Below are 22,958 nucleotides of genomic sequence, written 5' to 3'. Positions count from 1 at the left end.
TGTGAGATTAATGTAGGTAATCAGGGAGTGATGGCAGGAGAAGAGTTAAGGATACAGTTTATGGACAAGAAATAACAGGAGGTTCAGGTGGGGAAGGCTCGTGCTTTCAGAACCAAAACCAAGGAAGCTAAATACAATTTTAAAGATAATGCATAGTCCAAAAAGGGACTTGATAACAGTTGATCCAAACACTGTTTGCAAGAGAAACGGAAGTATGTAACAGAACTGCAGATTAGACAAACAGTATGGAAAACCAGAATATTAGAAGGCTCTGAAGAATGCTAGAAAGGAAGATTCAAAGCCTCAACAAACTTTGACAAGGAGAGGAGAAAAGGTACCTTAGAGAGAAGCCAGATCATTTAAAAATGGTCCTTCAATGTCAGGTAAGTGCAAACAGGTTCATGGAGAAACCAAGGAGAGCTTTTCCATGCCTATCATGTTTAAACAGAAGGCCTGATTTTAGTATCAAGGCTGACTACTGGAAAGGTGATCAAGATGTCCCCAAAGGAAAGAACACTCTTAAACCTAGAAGAGATCTGTTTGGGACAGTGTCAAACAGAGAGCACCTAGCTTTTTAGATATATGTTTAAATCTCTGAAGGAAATATTAGTTTTGTTTAACTGCTCATGCATATTTTCCTTTAATTCTGAATATCTTTATACTATTTAGACTGTTTATGATGATAATTTAATCTACTGCTGAAGGCTAAAAAATATAAAAAATAAATTTTTATTCTCTTACAAACAGTATTTGACACTGCTGCATGTCTCCTTACTATAAACCTGCATATATCTGTGCAATGTAGCAAATTTAGCATAAAAACAGGTATTTTTAATTAGAATGAGCCAAAAATTTCCCCATTCAGACTATACAGCTTACATGCCACATTTAGAACTAAAATTAAAAAGAAAAAAAAATGCATCATACTAATTTCTTCCATACCAGAAATTGTACTTCTAAAGGGGGATGAGTTGGTCAATATATCCTTATACAGCTGGTATTGCAGAAAACAGAAAGGTTTGGTTCTCTTTGGTTTTTTGCTCTGAGAATTGTTCACTAAAATCAGATTAACAAGTTTCAGACCTTTTCCACCAAATAATGGATTCAAACCATTAAAGTAAAAATGAGAAAGAGATGTTTAAACAGCAAAATATAATGCTGACTAAAAATGTTTCATTAGAAGAAATATGCAATATACAAGACTTAAAAGCAGTTGCACATGAGGTGAAATTAGTTGGTCAGTAAATCATTGCATATGGAAGGCATTCTAGGTAGCACTACTATTAAAAGAATACATTACAATAATAAACACAATTAAAAAAACCTTGGTGTAACAAACAACAACCAAAACCCCCTAACACATGTAGATAACCAAATTGAGAGTAAAAGGGAAACCTGTCCCATTTTCCTCACCTTGTAAAAACCATGTAAGTTCTGTTCCAAGACCTTGCATTTTAAGCATAGGGTTTCCTTTTTCTCAAAACATTAGACTGAGAATAAAATTTTAGCATAGGCAATACCTTAAACCATACCTTGTATTTCATACACCAGCTGAAATGAACATGCTTCCGCTGGAACAATTTCAGTGATCCAAGTTTGCTTCTAGTGATTTCTGCTGACTTATTTGATAAATATGTTAACTTACAGCAATAAACATTTTTAAATATCTGTATGTACTTCCGTTTTATCAGACTGAACCTACTTTTCCAAATAAAATTTCCCAGGTGAAGAATGATACTTACCTGCTCATTCATGCCACCATCTTTAAAAGAATATTGTAAACAGTTTTTATTCTCTGTGTGATATTCCTGGTCTTCCTCAAAGCTACTTGTGTCTTCATCATCTGAGCTCATAGGGTCAGTGACTGCTTTGTAGTCATGACTAAAACTCTGTGGTTTTTGGTAACTGTGCTCACTTGTGATGTACGTTTCTTCCATCTTCTGGGGTATACTGGGTGGCTCTTTATGGTTTTGACTATGACACGTCCTTTCAGCTGGGTTAACAGCATCCTGCAAAGTCACTAACTTTTTCTCTACCCCAACAGTTCTTTGTTCTTGTTCTTTTCTCATCCCTGAATAAGCCCAGAGATGAAGGTCTGGGTGATGCTTATTTCTGCAATGAAGGGGAGGAAAAAAGCAAGTTATAGAGAACTTAGTGCATTTATAGCACTGAACTATTAAGCACCCAGCTCTCCTAGATATTAGCTACTGATAAGCACCATTATCAAAGAAGAAGTATTCCTAGGTCATTCATCAATTTAAGATAAATCTAGAATGTCCCTTTAACACAAAATTTACCAAAAAAAAATCACCAATAATCCCAATAGACCAGATCTGCTTGGGTGCTGAACACCTACCTCCTGCTGAAGCTGAGGGTATTGCACATTTTGCACTTGAATTATTTAAATTATTATACAAGAACGAACTTCAGTGGGAGAGAATATGCAAATAGAATAATGGCAATTTTTGCTACCTGAATATATAGAGCTGGAAAATAAACCCTGGAGTGATACCTACTTCAGTATCCCAATCTTCAGCTGCAGTCCATGCAGTATTTCAGTTACCCCATATACATCTGCCAGTAGGTGATGTGTTGACACGATCTTTTTGGCATTAAGATGAGAGTAGTTTTCTTTCAAAAATGATAATCCACACATGTGTCCATTGTTTAGCCAATCTTTGTCATAGAGATATTTGGCACTCCACCTCTGTCCTGGGGTAAGCAATAAAGAAATTGAGGGCCATCTAAAGCCACTGCAGAATTATGTTTACAACTAGAATGCTATAATTATGTTCTGTACTTGCCTAAATATCTCCTAACATCCATGAAAGGATGACTCAAGATTTTGCTATTAATATGAAAGAATTTAGTTTTTGCAGATTAAGAAGAAAGTCAAAACTTATGAGAAAGAACATCAGCCTGAAACCTCAAGACCCCTCTAAATGGAATTTGAAATTAAAATCTAATCATCTTTGCAATCAAACTATATGATATTAAGATCTATGCTGTTATCAAAATAAAAATCAACAAAAAAAAAAGTTTACATTGGCATTGTATTTATCTAAGTAGTTCAAATTACTTTTTTTTTTCTTAAAAAAAAAGAAAGCCTAAGTTACCAAGAGAAATATTAGAGTGTATTTTATATGGACATATCCAAAACACCCAGTTTGTTCCTAAAAGGCAAATGTTTTGCTTCAATACTGAAGTCAGTATCTATTTATTAGAAGCCAAGAAAAGGCTTCAGGAAAAGCAGATATTTCAAAGTTAACTGACAGCAGAGCTCTTATACTCCCCTTTGAGGTGCCTCTCACCAGATGTGTAGTGAGGGTATTGATGTATGTGGGCCTCATCCCCTGCTGTGTCTTAACCCAACCAGCATGAATGAGTATTTAGCTATGGCTTCTACAGTAGCTAAATAACTACTAAAAAACCCAAACAAATAATAAAAAAAAAACAAAAAAAAAACAAAATAAAACAAAACCAAAATGCCCACCCAAAACTAGAAATGCATGATGCTAATTATTGCAATGTTATTGTTTACAACAAGGCATCCAGATGGACTGACAGTATCTTGCACTCGATTTCAAATCATACTATCATAGACAGAACAAAGAACGGGTTGATGGAAGCCCTTCATACCTTTCAGGAGAATACCCTGTCTATCTCCTTTTTGCCCATTATCCCAATACACTTTAAAATACTGACATTGAGAATGACTTTTTTCTCCTGACATAGAAAGAAAAGAAGTAATGGTTAGGAAGGGAGAGAAGATAAAAATTAGGGACACAGACTCTGCATAGCAGGGGAAAACGAAGTACCTAATACAGTGCAGGGAAAGAGCACAAGACAAATTAGTTGCATTTAGTAAGAAAAAGCTGGGCTGCTCAAAGAGACACCACACAGAACTATCAGACAAGACTCTCTACCACCAGTTTTGATTCACACTGGGACATACGGAACCAGCTCTATTTTCCTAATATTTCATCTCAAAAATAGCTAATAAAATCTCTGCAAACAATTTTCATATTTTACTTCTTAAATTTAGAATGACAGTAAATTTGAGGTTATAGTCCCATTGCCCTTTTGAAACAGCTGGGGTGCTGCATATTTCAGCAGAGGACAGATATGTGCATTTGTATCAATTGTCAGAAGAAAATACAAAAAAATTACTTCCAAATTCTTTAGTTTTTCTCCAAATAACTGTTAAGAAAAAAGGGTTTATCACAGAATAATTTTTAAATCGACATCTTCCTAATCAAATGTATTCAGTTTAAAAGTAAATAGTTTTCCTAGTTCTTATGAATTTCACCTAACTATCTGAAGTTCAACATATGCTGTTTGTGCACTATTGTTTACTATAAGATGTGCTAGATATTTCTGTATTTTAAATATTCAGTTCCACACTTTAACACAGTTCTGGACAAATGTAAACATTATAAAATTACAATTACTATGAAATGCCATTCACAGCATGTTTGAGTGAACTGTGGTACTGAGTCCTTTTCCTCTAAGAAAATATTTAAATGAACAAATGTGATTCCAAGTATTGGCAAAACAGATCCCTGAACAAAAATTATTTCTTTAGAAAGGTTTCCAGACTACACTGACACAAAAAAGTGCTAAGGTTTGGGGGGAATTAAGTTTCAACAAGTAAAACAATGGTAACTGAGTTCATGGATAAGATTTAGCATAGCTGACCATGATGTTACTAACATAAAAGTAAGTTTCTGCTCAGAGCCAAACTTAGAATCACTTGCCCCAAAGAAGCATTACATATAACACAAAACAGACAAAGCTTGAACAATTTAATCAAATTCATAACATCTTTGCTCAAAAATCCCAAGCAGGGCTGTAGATAAAGGTGGTTTATCCATACCTGGTGGATCTCTGCAGATATAACAGATGTACTGCTCTGGAATGCTGTCCTCCAACAGTCCCATGCATACACTGTGCTGCCAACACAAGCATTCTTCACACTGACGTCAGAAAAAAAAAACAACAAAAGCAAAAACTAAAACTGAGACAAGTAGATGCAAAAACCCAGAAGCTACTTCTTGTATCATCAAAATGCAGAGAACAGCACTTTAATTTAAATAGCTGGTTTGAGCAAGATTATTTTAGTTGGGCAATTTGTGTTTGGGTAGACAAAGATATCAAGCTAAAAAAAGAGCTTTAGATCTGAAAGTTACCTCAACCACAAACTCCAGACTGGAGAAAAAAAAAAGAAACTGAAGATGTAATATTAAATAGTATTTTATTACAACATTCAGTATTTTAGCACCTACATATTTAGTAGTGAAACATAAGACAAGAGTATAATATTATAGTAAAGTAGAAAGATAATGTAATACATTACAGCATAACAGTGAAAAGTAGAAAACTCTTCAGTTTAATTATTTATATTTACAAAGCATCTCTCCAGTGCGCTAGAAAGATGTGCTTTTAATATCGCACCAATGGAAAATCTAAAAGAAAAAGAAAATTAAGAGAAAATGAAAGAGGAGAAACAAGAGAATAGGAGAGCAAACTAGAAGTGGTAAGACATGAGAGCCTAGAAACAGCAAACTGGTTGCTCTCAGTGAGACCAGCATGAAGAGGAAAAATCAGGCTGCCATTGGACTTCAAAAACAGGCAGGAAACTGCCTTCTTTATAAAGATACTTCCCTTTCTCAACTCTGTGCTTGCCAGTGTTTTAAATATCTGCTGGCTCACTGCTGAAAATCTCTCCTCTTTGCTTTGACTGCCTTTGAGTATCAACCTATTCAAAACACCAAAGTCAACTTTCCTCCTGTCATTACAGCTACCATGTCCCCTCCTGTCTCCAAAGATTGTTACACCAGTCCATTTTTCCACATTGTTACCACAGCTGAACTGCTCAGTTCCTCCAACACAGCACAGCCTTTTAGCATGCTCCCCAAGACAGCCTGAGTGCCCTTCATTTCCAGGGCTCTGTCAGTTCCAGAACAGTAAGTCCACTAACAAATGACAGCCCTACTTGTTTCCTTAAAATCTTGACTAAAGAGCTCCATACTATCAACTGGAACTGTACCATAGTCGTAGTTGAATACAAACCTGATTTTGAATGGGGGTTAAAAAGACATGAGTTTCATGACCTTTTTAAAGTTGTTGACAACTGAGTTCTTCCTTACTGCTTTTTGCATCTGATTTAATCACTGCATTATAAATTGCTTGAGAAAAAAATTTAAATTACTCATGGGTGGGAAATGTTTTCCTCATTGGAGTACCAAGTAATAAGCAGCAGGAGTTGCAATCCATCAACACCTGAAGGCTGTGCAGACATGGTATACTTTTCTTCCCTTTTATCTATACCAAGTTAAGATGCAAATTCTCAGCAGTTTCTAAAACCTGGTAGTGATACCCAGCATGAGATGTGCTATTCTAAAGATGAAACACACGTCACAGTACTGACAGTATTTAGTGTCTGCACAGGAGACACGCTGCACACAGAGGAAGGACATTTACAGTGAGCAGAGAGGTTTCTACAAGTGGCACTGCAAAGCACAAGGGCCAAGCCAGGAGAGCTTGTAAAATCAGGATGGTCTGGGGAACAGAAGCAATGGTTTGTGTGCAGCAGAGGATACTTTATTCCAAATTTATCAGCTGGCTATGAAGAGAAAGGTTACCCAGCAATTTGTCCTATGTAGCAAATTGCTAGAGAAACGCCATCCTAGAGAAACAGCTCTGCATCCACTGAACAGAGCCAAACCAAGTGCAGAGCAAAGAAATATTTTGTTCTTGTTCACTTATGTACAGCTCTCTAAATAATTCCAGCCTGTGACACATCAAAAGGGCACCTCACAAGCAAAACATTCACATGGAAAATATAACTCCACACACCAAACTTCTTTACCTGAATCATAAAGCCATTTTCTTCATCAAGTTCACAAATGCATCTAACAATTTCATTGAGAGCATCATCTTCATCCTGAGACTCTTCAAAGTTGGTTGAATCAAAATCCTGATTGTATTCATCACCACTAAGTAACAAACTCTCTGTGGAAGAATCATCCAAGAACTCCACATCTGAAAGGTCTAATAGAAATAAATGCATGTGAAACTGTGTGTGGAGAGACACGATAATTGAAAGAAATACAGGGAGCTTCGACAGGTAAAATCTTAATCTGCATTAGCAAAAACAATTGTTCTCAGGCACACTGCTGATATATGATTTCAAGATGAATTCTGCAAATGCCTTTAACATGCTCTCCTCAGATGCAGAGTAGCAACACTTAACCAAAACAAGTACATTGTAGAACAGCTTGAGGAGTGTAAGAACTTTGTTTTAAATAGATGATGGATAAATCAGTCACCATATTTATAGCTACAATCCCAAACATAAACCAAATTATTGCCTTTAAAATTCTCTTTCTTAACAAATTAAACCTACAAACTGAAATTTGCTGTTCATTCAACCTACTTTCTCCACTAAGGTCAACAGACAGGATAGCTCTTGGATACTGGTATGATGTGTTCTTCTCTGAGAACATACTGCGCAACGTCAGAGAGCTGCCTGAGGACCGCGTTAAGGGAGAGGAGCACCTGTCCAGGAATTCAACAGAACTGTCTTCATAATCCGAGTAATCTGAAAAGGTACAAAAAATGAAGTTGCTCTTACAAAAGTAAAATTTATAACAAATGCAAAAAAAAAAAATTGTGTAGATTTTACTGCAGCATTATGTTCACAAGCAAAGACTATCAATGCCGAGGTATAAGGATGATGACACTGTAAATAAGAAATGGCAAAAGCTCTTTGTAACATTTTATTTAAAAATTTCCAGTAAGAAACAATAGTCAAGTTTGGTAGATAAGCATCACCAACTGCAACTCCACCATCTCTGAATGTACAGAGGGGTAATTTTTCCTAGAATATTATGCAGCCTTCTTTTTTCCACAATTCATCCTGCACCATCTGCTATCCTTAGAGATGCTGCTGGTGACTCTCTTGCCTTAAGTATGCTTGCAGCACTACCAGCATTGCTACCTAGAAGCAACCACAGATGACCCTGCCAGTTTAAGTGATAAAAGCTTGTCTGCACCCCTGCAGAGGAGCACAGGGAGCCCAAAGGAAATTGTCTTTGGATGTTCCCAGCCCATGTTATGAGACATCAATGGGCCAACAGGTCCTGGGATGGGCTAGGGAGCATCCCAGAAGAGTATACATACACAGGCCCAAAGGAGGAGGATGAGCAAGCAAACAACAAACACCCCCTGGCCAGGCTCGTCTCAGACTTTCCCAGCAGTGCCATTCCATTATCCATGCATGAAACCCATCAGGATGTGTTACCCACAGCAGCTTTCTGGATCATCTCCTGGACTAAGGGCAGTTGCAGCCCAGAGGGCTGCCAGTGAAGGACACTATGGGATGTGGGGGGAAAATAATTTTGGGTTTGTGAATGACTTTATGAAATGTTTAGGGAAGAAAATAAAGGTGGGGAAATGGATGGACTAAAGTGATTTGGGGAAGAACAATTATGGGCAGAACATGGGAATAACAGGACAAAAAAAGCCATATATGCATACAGTTATTTGGTCAGTACACTTGCCTGGGCCATGCCCTGAATCCAGTCTGTGCTGGCACAGGTTTTAAGTCTCCCTCCTTGGAGCCATTGAAAAGTTGTCTGGATATAATCCTGGGCAACCAGGACAAGGAGGCTGGACCACTGCACTTTCACAGGTCTCTTCCAACCTCAACTATTCTGTAATTTTTATTAAACTTCATTTCCATCTCTTACCTGGGGAAGGGGCTCTCCATTCAGGGTTCAAGTACATGGTCTGTGTGCCACCAAATGGAGTAGCCCTGCAGGTCGAAGGGTCCAAGTGTCTGTGGTGCCAGCACTCGAGAGACTGCAGTGACAACAACAGTGCCAGCCCCATGCCCGGGATCTCTGGTCACAGAGGCCCATGAGCTCATGCTACAGCACCTGCAGCCAGTCCAAATGTGTGATTGCTTGCATGGATCAAGCTGATGAGCTTGAAGGCCTGGGAGCAAGGGGTCAGTGGGTCTGCAAGGGCCAGCTCTCAGTGGAAATGACTCTCTAAGCAGCAGAGCTGGGGTGGGGGGCTCAGGAGACCCAGGGAGTCCTGGCCAACACTGAGAGCATGTGAGAATGAACATGGAACTGAGACTGTCTGTGCTGCAGTGGGGCTGCTGCCCCATGAGCTCATATCTGCAGGCACATAAATCGGAAGCAAGTGATCAGATTACTGCACTTCCATCCTTCTGTAGGAAGCATTCCTGCTCCCAACTATCACTAGAGTTTTCCTGCTATGGGTTCCATAATATCCTTCTCTCCTAGAACACCTTCCACGAAGCCACCTTCCTCTTTACTGTCTCTGTCCAAAGCACAGCATCTCCACCATTTCCCAAGTGCATTCACTGTAGTCAACTCAAGGAGCAGCTGAGTTGATTACTTCTTGCTGCATGGCTTTCAACCTCACTGCAACACAGCAGCAGAAATAACAGGCAATGCCTACTTTCTGCTACACATGGGCTTTATACAATCAGCAAGTCATGCACACACTCAGAGCACAAAATCAGTTTTTGCTGGGGTTTTTGTTTTGTCTTAAAGCCTTCTTCAAAACTTACCAGGGGCACACAATGTACCTGCTTCCTCTTCTTGCCTGAGATGCCTCAATTTCATTTGAAACAAAAAGAGAATGCCTCACACCTTTACACTTTTGTCCACACCTGGAGCAGAGTGACCTAGTCCTGCAGTGAGTCCTGTTTCTTTTGACAGATGGGCTTTTTCAGGGTCAGACAATGAAGTCAGAATCCACCAGAGTGCTTCAAATTTTTTCCCCAGTTAAAAAAAAGTAAAATTGAATACATCTGAATTGTTAAACCCAGATTTTCACAAGATGAATTTGCGAAGAATAAAATGCTCAAGTTTCAGTGAAATTGCTTTTTGCATCGGGCATATTTTCTCCTTATATTTAAAAACACTGGATAAGGCTCCTAGAAATGGGAACCTAATTATGGTACCTCTGCCAAGCTTCTAAGTTTCAAGACAAGCTGGCAAAAAGACCAAAGGAATAAAAAGATGAAAAAGAGAAAACCCCAGTCCACAACAGACCACCTTATGACCACAAGAAGATAAAACCAAAGTACAATACTGGGCACATACCTAGCATTTATTAGTATCTTCTTGCAAATACTTACATACCTTCTCAGTGCAAGTAGGCAGCTCACAATGACTTTTTAAGTAAAATAAGCAATTGAAGTTTATAGCTTAAAATTATATTACTCCGGCATACACAAAACCTAGAATATTGCAATTCACACTAAAGCACTGCATAATCTGGAAGCATTTTCATGTTATAGCACAAATTTTGGACAGAGAAACGCATAATATAATCCTCAAAAATATAAATATAATCCTCATCTGTCAAGGCAACAGACAAGGCCGTTACAACAGAAACGCCAACCTCAACTGTGAAGGGTTAATTGTTAAAGAGGGGGTGCATTGCATACAGCAAACCACTGAAATGTAGCAACAAACTAAACATTAGAATGATTTTAATGTCCAAGCAAAATAGGTAAAATATGTATACAAAGCTTCAAATGAAGAATTTAAAGAGATGAAAACAACAAGCATATCTTTCTGAAGAAGGAAGAAGATCTGTGAGATATGTGTGTCTATCACATAGAGAGAGAGACAGGCTATAAATGCAAGAAGAAAAGAAGTCCCAAGTGTCCTTTCCATATTTAAGGCTAAAAGTTACTCTTGGACATTTCTGAAATTTTACATTCATATTGTTTAGAAACAAGTTTTATTATCTGATGTTAGAAATATACTGGATGTTTTACTTACTTCAAAAAAATATTAATTGAACTTACCATGCTGTTTTGATTTCTTCTTTTTTTTCTTCTTCTTTTTCTGTTTTGGTTTATGATCTTTTTCCTTCTTCTCCTTTTTCTCCTTTTCTTTTTCTTTCTTTTTACCTGAAATAAAAATTAAACAATTTAAAGCAGCTTAACCTAAACAAGGCATTCAAAACCAAGTGTTCTAGTTGTCTAGTCAGATCAAAATGATTCAGTTAATTTACTTGATGTCTTGGACACACCTCTTATTAATTGCTGATATAATAGTTCAAAGCAATTTCATTTGACAAATAATATTTTATCATTTAAGTATTCCCAATTAAGATACCAAGGCAGAAAAAATACAGCAAAGTACACAAAATATGTAACATCACATAAATAGCTTATAACTTCTATTTTACTTACAGTTTATAACAAAAACATTTGGGCAAGAGAAAAAGCTTTCACAAGGGCAAAATTCCCAATTATAAAGGTTACATTGTCCTAAAAACACATATTAGGCCTACAGAAAGACATTTGGAGGAAATTTCAGTATCAGAGTGCTGCTGTCAGCACTCTGCACTATACAGCGGCATCCTCACAGAAAACTGATTCTGACTTGAATTTGACACATTTTTTATGCTGCAGTTCACTTTTAACCACTGTTGGTATATACATGAGGACAAGCACTTTGACTCTGAAAAATTCTATTTATCCTGTTAATTCTACCCAGACAAAATACATCCCACATTTTCACTCCACAATAATTTCTTAAGTTATCAGCAGTGAGACAAATAACAAGGGAATTAAGTTGCTATAAAAAATATGCCTCAAAGCCAGGATTGTTTCCTGCACACAAATTTGAGCAGTCTTATCTTCTTGGGGAACACAGAGACAAAGCTTTTACCTCCTGGAAAAACAAGGTAGAATCACTTCTGAATTCTTGCCAGTCTCTAACAATTTATTCTATTTTGAACAAAGGATAAAAACAGAGTCCTTTTAAACTGTATTTTATTTCATGAATTGCCAAATGTTTTGCTAGTAACCCTTGTTTGCTCCTCCCATCTCAAATCTGACAGCACAATGAAGTAGCAAGTATTACTGATTCTACTAAGAAAAACCCCAATCAAATGAAAAATCAGAGGCAGTGGGCCTTGTATAGGTACTTTAGGATCCTTCAAACTCATTGCTATGGGCACTTTCATATTATCTTACAAATTACTCTTCTGTTACAAACCTGTCATATGCATAAAAACTCTTTTTAGAACCTTAACAAACAAAAACTGCAGCTGGGCCCAGGAATTACTTTATGCTTTTACATTTGCTCTCCAGAAACAGGAAGTAAACAGGAAGTGTTACAGAATTTTTCTTTTTTTCATAAAAATAATATTGCTCTCTACATACCATATGCTGAAGAACTTTTCTCTTCCAGTTTTCCTTTTCTTTCCATTCTAGCTGCACCTGCAAATTGAAGAATGTATCACATAAGGCCAATGTCTGGCTGATGACCTAATTTCTTGTAAAAGTCATTAGACTGTAAAAAATCCTAATGGCACACAATATTAAGAAACATACAAACAAAAGAATTATTTTTAATGTCATTTTACAATTTTTTTATTGTCTAAAGCACTGGAAACAAAAAGTATTGTATTTTACCAACTTCTGAATGCTTGTCCTTCTCAATCACGTTCTTTAATATTTTCTCCTTCAGACTCTCAAAACATTTCTCCTTTATGGGCACAGAGCACTGTATCTCTGTCCCTTCAGAGCTCACTGATGCGGAAGACCTCTTTTTTTTACTATTCCCTTTGGGTAACTTGAGACTATTGGTTAAAGGCATTTCCAGATGCAAGGCATGTACATGGGACGAGGGTGCTGAAAACAAGAAGATGGATTTACTCGGCATTCCATAAGGATTGCAGCCAGCCAGGGCTAGGTCAGATCACTGAAATGTTAATATTGGTCATCATTACTGCACATGAATGCCTAGATCTTAGTCTTACATACAAGACAATACATGCCACAGAAGGTTTCTTCCTGTATTTTGGAATTTGCACTCACTTTTAAACTACCTGTACTGGTTAAAGTGTACTTTTGCTGACACTTTTAAGACTTGTTTCATTTTTTTTTTTTTTCACTGTAATAGGAACCCATTACAAGAGTAACAGTTAAAGGTGCTGACACTGTCAGTATCATTTAAGTTAATGCTCCATTACGTTAACAGAGAAATTAAGCTCTGGTAAAATATTTCTAGTCCTATGTATAAAACATTTCTGCTTATTGAGTTTTTCATATATTTTAATAATATTTAAATAATTCACTTTCTTTCATTAATCCACATTTAAATAACATGTAAAAGTACCGTGACTTGTCAGAATTCGGCATCATATACTGACAAGTCTTATCTTGCACTATTTAGAAAAGTTTTTCCAGTGAAATATTTAATTGTTTTTTTAGCCCTTTATCTGATGCAAGTTAGGAAGTAACGAATTGTAAACAAAACGAAACTGAAATTACAATTTTCACTGCTAATATTTATAATAATTTTAAATAACCAAACTAGAATAAAAGTTATTTATAAAGAACATTATTAAAGTAACTCAAAACTCTCTATTACTGTGCCCATCAATATTGTTAGAGCTTCAAGACTGATCAAATTGTAATTAGGAAAGCCTAATTTTCATCAGACCCTTGGTCCATTTTAGGACCATGCCAAGGACATATTGTACAAAAATGCAGCTATGTGAAATCACAAAGGGCTCAGGTTTTTCTGTGTCAGCTGTAAAAATTTGGAGGCACCAGTTACCTTTGGTGTCTCTCAACAGAAGAGCCCAAAAAAAGCATAAGCATGTTAAATTTTTTTTTTTTTTTTAAAGTCCTGAAAGACACTTGAATATGGAGCTGATCTGGAATGCATTAAATAAGTTGCATTAAGATAATTTGGTAAATTCATCAGTCATAAAAAGATTCTGGGGGAAAGAAGCCATCAAGCCTTCCCAACAAGGACAGACCAACCCAATTCTACTGGAGTAGAACTCAGCTCACACAACACCTACTCCCACTGCTGGGCCTCCCTGGGAACACAACTAAAATGCCACTAGTTGGAAAGCTGAAGGACCAGCAAGAACAGAAAGTGGTCCATCACCTCTCACACAACACAGCACTTTTAACACCAGGTGTCCCCAGCTGCAGGACAGCTCTGCACTGTGGAACCCAGGCAGCAGCAGCTGCTCAGCTCTGTGTGCTGGCTCCTGCCACACAGCACAAGCTGCACAGCCACACCTGGGGCTACCTGAGTCTTTCCACTGCCTCAAATCAACCACCTCATCTAAGACCATCATCCTTTTAAGACTGATTCAGGCTCTTGCCTATGTCTGTATTTCAAATGCATTTAGCTTGCTGGAATACTTCTCATTGGCACAAAACATTATCCAAATTATTCCTTTCTTAGGTTTCCTAATTACCATTTGTCTCTGTTACAGGACTGAACTGCTCTGCCATCTGTAGAGCAATAAGTATATTTTAGCACATTAGTAAAAGAAAAAAGTGACACTTTCCCACATCATCATGCTATCAACGTCTTGTCTCATTTCTAAAAAGAGCACAAAAGGATCACCCAAATGCACGTAATTCATTTAGATCACTGCCATTTTTGATGAAAAGATGTGAGAACACTCCAAATCTCAAGAGAAATTCAGTCTCAACATTAGATGAATTAGTATTTGAACTTTATTATTGAGAAGAAATCCTGACCTGACATCCAAATATGATTTAATAACAACAGCCACAACACAACAAATTTCAGTATCTCATTAATTTTCAACACAAGCACATCTGACAAAGTGATTATTAACTGCTTGAGGGAACACTTAGATTGGGCAGAAATCTCTCCAGTCAAGCAAATACCCCTCTTGCTGTCAGAAGTCCCCAAACTGCCTTTCTATAGTAACTTGAAAATAGAAACTGCTATTATGCCTGTATACATTGCAATGTTATTCTTGGCTTTTACTTTTCTTCATTGAAAATAATTTTAGATAAAGAATCTTAAATTCTCAAATCCTGCATAAAGTGTCAAAGCTTGCAAAGTCTGCTTTTCAGCTGCTTTTCACTATGCCTTACACATAATCACAAAATTAGACAAGGTGGTCAGTCAGAAGGGCAAATAACAAATACAACCAGGAAATATTAGTTCCTTTATGGAAATACTACTTTTTTTTTTTAACTGCTCCTTTTAATTGCAATTTTATTCCTGTTAAAGAGTCTAGCCAGCCACTTCCCACACAGTGAGCGTGGGAGGTCTGCAGTTAACACTCGGCACAAAGACGACCAGACATTAGACTTGGTAAACTACTGATTTTGTCACCATTCCAAGATCAATTTTATCACTAGAATACTAATTTCAGATTAAAAAGAAATGCAAACCACAGCATTCCCAGTCCAGTTTATAACATGCTTTCAGTGCTACTTCTCCTGTTATGGCAGAAAGAAGCTACTCAAGCCCCCTCATGCAAGTACAGGCACAGGACAGGATGTTGTGCCACAAGTACAACTGCACAACTGGGCTTGCAGGGGTACTGCTTACTGCAATTCATCAAGCTCAAATGAATTGTAGCAATCTGAAGCAACTTATTTTACTGACTGATATTCTATTTCATAGCTTTCCATGTTTAACATAATCTCATAAATATCATTATTTGCATTAATAAACAACTTAAATCATATTGCAATAGAAATAACATGCTGGTCATGTTTAATTTAGTGCTTTAAATTCCCAGTGCATAAGATCAATTTTATATCTAAACAGACTTTCAATTGTGTATCACAGATTAACACTGGACCCTGCCCAAAATTATGCTTTTAGGAAGAATAAGCCAATAAAAGGGTTCTTGCTTGCCTCATGACCAGCCCAAACTGTGAACTTCAGGGCAGAGATTTGAATGGCAGGCATTCAAATTAGGGAGTAAATCTGACTGTTAATAGATGGTAGAGGTAAAACAAACAGCCCCAAAGTAACATGAGAAAGTAACAAGATGAACAATAGTTCATCCCTCTTAAAAGCAAGGTAAACCAGAAACACTGGCAAGAGTTTTTAAAAAGCGACCAATCTCATTTTCCAAAAATTTTGTACATCAGCTGTTTCTAGTTCCTGCTGCAGTAAACTGTTACCAAGGAAATTATATAAAAGTATGCAATTTTTTTTTCTGTTAGTCTTAAATGCAAATTTCTCCTATACAGTTAATCTAATGTTACCCTACCAGCAAAATCATCTGTTGGTGTTAGAATAGAAAATAACAGCTAGTGATAATATTGTTGTATCAGCATTACAAATATTATATTGTTAGATTAGAAGTGTAACGATATTTTCCTTTTACTTAAACTTCAAAACCCAGATTGCTTCCTGAAATTGTGTTTGCTCAATATATAACAGTTACAGTAACATAAGTGATGCAGGGTTATAGAAGCTTAGAGAAAAGATCACAAATCTAAGGAGAAGCACAACTACAGAAAGACCTGAACTTCATATATTCAGAATGGCAAAACTACTGCACTTTTCGAGTATTCACATTGACTGTGGATTTAAAATCTTTGAAATGCTGAAGTGATCAAATGTCAGTTATCTGCATTTTAAGCAATTTGGCAAATGAAAGTAAAGATTCTTAGTTATATGTGTGCAGTAACAGGTGATCACAAGTAGGACCTCACAATAGTTTAGTAAAGCAGCACCTCTGTTCAATAATGGGTAGTGTACAGGTGTCTACCAAAGTGCACAGCACTTCCATGGAGCCTTTGGATTGAATGAATTATCACAGAGCTTTTGTTTTGCCTCTACAAAATGTTAAGGTGTTAATTTTGAGCAATGTTTTTGAAATCTATGTGCTAATACTATGAGTTGCCATTTATGCATCTTCACTTCAGCACACCTAGTCGCTCTCCTCTGAAAGCACCATGACAGCACCCTCTGAATAAAGTCACTAAAAATGCATAATTTTTAACAACACCAAATTATTTCTTTTCAATTTACTTAACTGATAGCCTCCATCAGAAATCACAATGTGCAACATCACAAATTGCATCTCTGGGCTTAAACCAGCTCAGCTCTGTTACAGAAGGGTCAGGGATCGGAGCAGGCTGTTCAGGCTAAACACCGTTGTGAGGTATCTCTGAAACCATTCACAGTTATCTACTTCAATAATTATAAAAACAGCAGGTCTCACTTAAGTGCACTTAACAGAATCTGTAGTGATGTCAAAATCTAGAACTCCAAATATGTCCAGAACGTGTTAATAAAATCTTAGCAGCAGAAATGCCATAAACAGATGCAGATTTATAACAGTTCTTTCAGATCAAGAAAACACAGCTATAGAAGAGTGTGGATTTTACACCAAGTTCTCAATTTGTAATGGACAGGGTCACAAAGCATATATTTAAACAATGCAGTATTAAATGTACTTAGGTAGATATTTCTGCATAATGCAAATTAACTTTCCGCAATTACTTCAAGAACTGACAGGAATGAGAAAGGAAAGCTTTGGGTACCTCTCCTGTATATATTTGCTTGCTATTGTTTAAACAGATAATGAAGAAAGTACTGATATATAGAGTGGACCCTATTTATTTTCCTGAAGCATGCAAGAATTTGGTGTAATTATGTGTGCTTCAGGAATGTGATTTGAGAACCTGTGCTGTTTCAAAGGCAAAACAATGCCTTCTAAAGCAGAGCACAACAAATTTATTCAATTGTGTAGACTAATTCCAGAGGTTTCAAATCTGAACTTTAAATTTATATTTTTCTTTTAAGATTATGAGGATAAACATGTTCCACCAGAGTTAAAAGAGTGGGGTGAACCCAGAACACATATGGATTTTACTTATAGAGTCCTAGTGATACCACTGACAGAGGCAGATAGCTACAAAACCTGCAATGAAACCTGTGAATTAAAGCTATCAAACTGCTTGGTTTAGTCTTTCAGGCCACAAAGGTGATACTCAAGAAGCTGTTGGGCTACAGGCTGCAAGCTACTGAAAACTTCTAACATTTGGACAAAAGGTCAATATGAAAGTTCAAGACACAGTTCCATTTATTACATGATGGAAAACTGTAATACATGAAAATTAGGAACAAAACAGATAAGCCTAGAAGGCAAAAACCCAGAAGACAAAAAATGTAGCTGGCAAACCAGTTCCTTTAGAGCTTATAACTCTTAAAATTATATAGATATGAAAAAAAGCTCATTAAGATTTATATACAGTATAAACTCTATCCTCTGGTAGAGGTTACAAGCACCTACAGCTTCTCACTATGGACTCAAGCAGTAACAACAGACAATTTTATCATGGAATTTTTCCCTGACACAAACTATGTGGACATGTCACATAATTCTGAGTCATTATATAAAGCTGGCTCTAAACGAAACTTATTCTTTTATTGCTTCACTTGTGGTCAAGACCCAGCTCAACAAACATGTCCAAAGTGCACTCTTGAGTGCTGGGTTTAGAACCAGATCTGTCTGCCCTGAGCCAGGCCTATGACAGGAGCAGGCAACTTCCAGCATTACAAGCTATACACAAAATGAGTCAGAAGATATATCAGAAAAGCCAGAAGTTAAATTTCTAGTAAGTGAAATGAGTTTTACCAAACAGGAAACAGATGGCTGTTGGAAGCTGTTGATTTCTATTACGATCTTGTTCAATGAGTGGGCAAATACAAAACTCCCAAAAGCACTTCTCTTAGTGGCAAAAGACATGACATAAAAAAGACTTTTATAGAAGTAATTTTCCCAGGAATCTGTAATTCTGCTGCTATGCCATGTATCAAGGGCAAATGAAGACTGTCACATGGTTTCACTCAAGTAATTAAATAATATTTTAATGTTTTAAAAAGCTTAAGTGGTGGCTCACTAGAGATACCCACAGCACTTACTTGGACAAATTAGTTTAAGAGCTTCACAGATTAATAGAGCAAGATACAGTTTAACTGTAATAACTCTATCTTTTAAGGTCATGCTGTCCTCCCTTAACATCAATCACATTTATCAAAAACTTTCTGAGCATATTATAATAATTTGATTTTTTTCCCCCCTCTTCTTACTTTTATGAACAATTTTCTCATTAAACAAAACAAAACAAAAAAAGGCTTTAAAATCGTTCTTTCTTGGAAGCCAGTTAAAAATGGTATGATACCCACATATGAGTCTTATAAAAAATTTTATGAACACCTAGCATATACTGGATGAAAACATCCCACTTTTAGGGTCTGCAAACCACTGTGTAAATCCTTCCCTAAATCTCTAAGTTACCTCTATCCAAGTGTTTCACATAAACCATGGTAGTCAGTAAACTGTTGCAAAGGGAGAGACAGCCTAGAGCTGCAGCACTGGGCTTTGTGCTGAGGGTGACCAAGTCTATCTAAAAGTTCCTGGGGATTTTTCAGAAATATTTTTAAGTAACATTTTGTGGCAAGCAAAGGACAGAATTTCCACTGCAAAGGGACTCAAAGCAGAGGAATGCTGACTGTCTTTGAGAACACCCTTGTTTTAAAGCTGAAGCCACAAATTAGTATGTTAGTAAAGACTTCACTTCGTTAATTATTTTTACAACTTTTAGCAATAGCAAAAATATTTTTTAAATACTGCTTACTACATTTCACACTTTCAGATTCTCCTTAAAGCATGTTAGAAGTGCCAAAGCAGCTCTAAGCCAGTGAAGACAAAGAATATGCAGATGAGTGGAGTCCAGAAGAGAGGCAGGAATTTGAGTGTGCAGAAAAGAAAATAAAAAGTATCTCCTCTTTCTGTGGGATTGAATACATATACATTTTAACCCTACAACTATAAATCTCTCTGGTTGTATACTGAATCTCTTTACCTGACGCTGCTGTAGCTACTCTTCCATCAGTTACTGCTTTGGAAGAAAGATATGTAATCATCTGAATATCTTCCTTGTCTTTACTGGAATATTCATTACGCAAAGTGGATTCTGCAGATAATGGTGCTGTAACTTCCGAACTACGGCTTAAATCAAGAGGGAGACATGGTCCACGCTTCTCAAGTGACACATGAGCAACATCAGGTACTACATAAAAGAAAAAATTTCATATTAAAAAAACACATGGTCCAACAATCAACAGTCTGGATTGCAGTGTTACATAACATAGGAACAGCAAACAGCTTTAGCTACAGCAGTTCAAAATATCCCATTAGTTGAAAACCATGAAAGGTCTAATTTTTATGATTCAATTTCACTTGGGCAGTTCTTTATTAGATTAAGATACATTACCCTCCAATTTTGATGACTGTTGGTTTTGACCACTGATGGAGAACACTTTTCCATCAGTAACTGAAGAGGGAGAAGAAACTTTTTCTACAGAATCATCAGGCAAGGAGCAAGTGGCTAAACGCTGTGATCTTCTTCTCCGTTGGCTATGTTTGTAGGATCTAGGGGAATTCACTGGCTGTGATGGACCTAAAAAGAGATCTTTCAATGTTCATGAAGCAGAGAGATACACCATCATCTTACCGCAGCATTTGAGATCTAAAGATGGGGAGTGCTTTTAATAGCTCTTATTTGCAAAGCTGGTAACCACAGCAAAACTAATAAAAGTAATTACAGAACTGTGACTACCAGGAGCAAAGAAAGATTTATGCTCAAGACATGATTCTGGTTTTTGCTTATTATAAATTACTAGGGCACCTACTTCCCCGCAGTGGTAAAGGTGGTTGTTTTAGGCAAGCAGTGTATTTACAGTAAGCAACCCTCCCCATAAAACCCAGGCAGCAGGTTACTTACAATGGAATGGGGGCAATAGAATTTAACAATAAACAGAACAAATGATCACAGTTAAAGATCTAAAAAGTTATGGATAATGTCAACATACAACTTAAAAAATAATCGAAATTATATCCCACCTTCTGATAACCTGATATCAATACCCCAACTGAAAAACTCAAACACACACTGCCAATGCATGGCACAGTAAGAAGGCTCAAGAAGTTTATACTTAAAAAAACCCAAACAAATGGGGGAGGAGGACTGATATAGGTTAATATAGGCCTGATTCATTAAAAACAAAAAAAACACATTCCCCTAACTCTCTTCAATATTACCCAGTTCCACAAAATTTTGCCTTAGAAAAAAACATTTAAGTTACTATTACACTGTAAATTACTGTTCTCTCCTTTTTGTATGCAGTTTTTAGAGTCAGATATACAGATTTAAAAATTAAGACACAGCAGAACTAACTTTCCACTAGAGGCAGAAAAAAGTTGGAAGCCAAAGATTAAGGACAACACTAACAAGATCTAAACTACTAAGTAACCAAGTTTTAAATTAGCTGTTTTTAAAAATATTGCTACAGAGAAGTCCAACTTAATCCAAAATAAAAGCATGCTTCAGGAAAGCTACTTACCATTGCTCTAGGGGTGGGGATGGAAGGCGCATTACAATATGGATGACTGCTAACATTTTGTGGGGACAAAATACAATTTTTACCAATGTGTCCTGAATAAAGAAGGCTGAATTTGCACTCCTCCCTCTCCCACTCATTTAAAGTTATCTATGAGCAAAGATTAAAAAGAAACTTAGCTCATAAGTGAAAATACAAAATCAAGGTTATGGGGAACACATGATACAGGCTGAGTCTTCCATCCTCAATCACTATACTAAAGTGAAAAAAAAAAAAAAAGTAGCTTTTGACTTACTGAAACCTGCATTTATGTTAACCTTTGGCCTCATCATTTAATATTCTTTAGGCAAAGAATCTGGCACTAAGCAACACTAAAAACCTAATGTAATCTCAAAAAACAAAATCATAGAAATACCTTAATATTTGCAAAAAATAGCATATTCAAGTATGCAGCATAAAGCTTTCCCTATTCTTCTGATAAACAGTATTTTCGTGCTTGGCAAATCAGTTACACGTTAAGAAGCTGAACACCCATGGGATTTTTCTGGGACAAGGAAACGCAACTTTTAATATTTCTCCACTACAGATCTTGAACCCATCTTCTCTTTCACGTTGTGTTTGGAGGAAATATCACGTAAGGTGACGAATGGCACAGCCAACAGGTACAGAACAGCAGCCTGCTGAAGGTGAAGTTTCTCAGAGAAGGAAAGGTCCACACCAAGGTGTACGTCTTTTCTTTTTAATGAATCAGGCCCTTTTCAGAAGGGAGGTTTGATTTTTCCTATATCACTGTTAATGCTAGTGTGGAGATTTAAGCTAGAGGGAAAGCCAACCCTTAAATGCCATGACTCTATAAATATCAATATATTATTTAAATGTATTATTTCTGATAGAGTAATTCAAATGCCTTATTATGTGACTTGACTTTTTCATATAGTGAGCTACCCCTAATTCTCCCACTTGGACATTTTATTTAAAGCAGGTTCATTTTTAAAAGCAATAGCCATTTACAACCAAAGAAAATTTCTGTATATCTCTTAGAAGTAGTTACGGTATTTTTTTTAAAATGTCTGTGCTCACTAGTTTTATTTATCACAGAAGAAGGAAGCTGAGAGACCAGCGTCAAATCCTCGACTTGTATTAATTCTGGGGAAAGTGGTGATTTAGGGGGCTTTATACACCCAGAAGAATCTCCAGATTCTTGTTTGCATTTCTTGCTGCGAGCCTTTCCTGAAGACAAAGTTGAGGATAACAGTGCAGGTTTCTGAATGTTGGCAGAACTGCTAATATCAGCTTCATTTTTTTTCTGACTTTGTGGTTTAGGTGAAATCTCCTGAATAAATAATAAAAAATTGATACTTTTATTTCAGTTTCTTCGTTGTAGTTCTTCTATTCTATTTTGATTTTTTTAAAAATAATTTTAGTACTCAAACACATAATAAAGCAACATTATTTTATGTACAAATGAAAACAATTTAAAATGCATCACATTAAATTTTGCTTTTTTTAAAGGAGCACTACCAATTTTTTTTTCAGCATTCAGAATACTCAATTCTTACTATTTGAAATACCTGCAAGAAAACTGAAAATAAAACATTTTTCCTCTATTCCCAATTTAAAAATGCAATAAAGTATTTTTAGTTTTCTCTTTCATCTTCACTGTCAGTACAGTCTCCAAGCAGAACCTGGAGAGCATGTGTTCCCAGCCAGAACACACATACTGATGCACCATCG

At 36.5% G+C, this 22,958-nt stretch overlaps 1 protein-coding gene across 5 annotated transcripts in view; it reads right to left on the bottom strand.

Annotated features, from left to right (window-relative positions):
• Window positions 1-22,958, bottom strand: part of PHF20L1 (PHD finger protein 20 like 1) — a 56,420-nt gene that overhangs the window by 8,558 nt on the left and 24,904 nt on the right. For 3 of the 5 annotated variants that reach the window (XM_053996866.1, XM_053996873.1, XM_053996883.1), the window contains 11 exons: window positions 22,305-22,557; window positions 20,099-20,284; window positions 19,688-19,894; window positions 12,479-12,697; window positions 12,227-12,283; window positions 10,859-10,963; window positions 7,439-7,603; window positions 6,872-7,053; window positions 4,877-4,976; window positions 2,517-2,712; window positions 1,743-2,112 (listed from right to left, as the gene is read on the bottom strand). In XM_053996866.1, coding sequence (XP_053852841.1) covers window positions 1,743-2,112; window positions 2,517-2,712; window positions 4,877-4,976; window positions 6,872-7,053; window positions 7,439-7,603; window positions 10,859-10,963; window positions 12,227-12,283; window positions 12,479-12,697; window positions 19,688-19,894; window positions 20,099-20,284; window positions 22,305-22,557 — 2,040 coding nt within the window. The remainder of the gene's footprint in view (window positions 1-1,742; window positions 2,113-2,516; window positions 2,713-4,876; window positions 4,977-6,871; window positions 7,054-7,438; window positions 7,604-10,858; window positions 10,964-12,226; window positions 12,284-12,478; window positions 12,698-19,687; window positions 19,895-20,098; window positions 20,285-22,304; window positions 22,558-22,958) is intronic. The other 2 variants (XM_053996892.1, XM_053996901.1) reach the window with 1 other exon arrangement.

The sequence above is a fragment of the Vidua macroura genome, chromosome 1, assembly GCF_024509145.1.
Source record: "Vidua macroura isolate BioBank_ID:100142 chromosome 1, ASM2450914v1, whole genome shotgun sequence".
Taxonomy (NCBI): domain Eukaryota; kingdom Metazoa; phylum Chordata; class Aves; order Passeriformes; family Viduidae; genus Vidua; species Vidua macroura.
The sequence above is the reverse complement of the archived record's forward strand: the minus strand, read 5'-3'. Positions and strand labels throughout refer to the sequence as shown.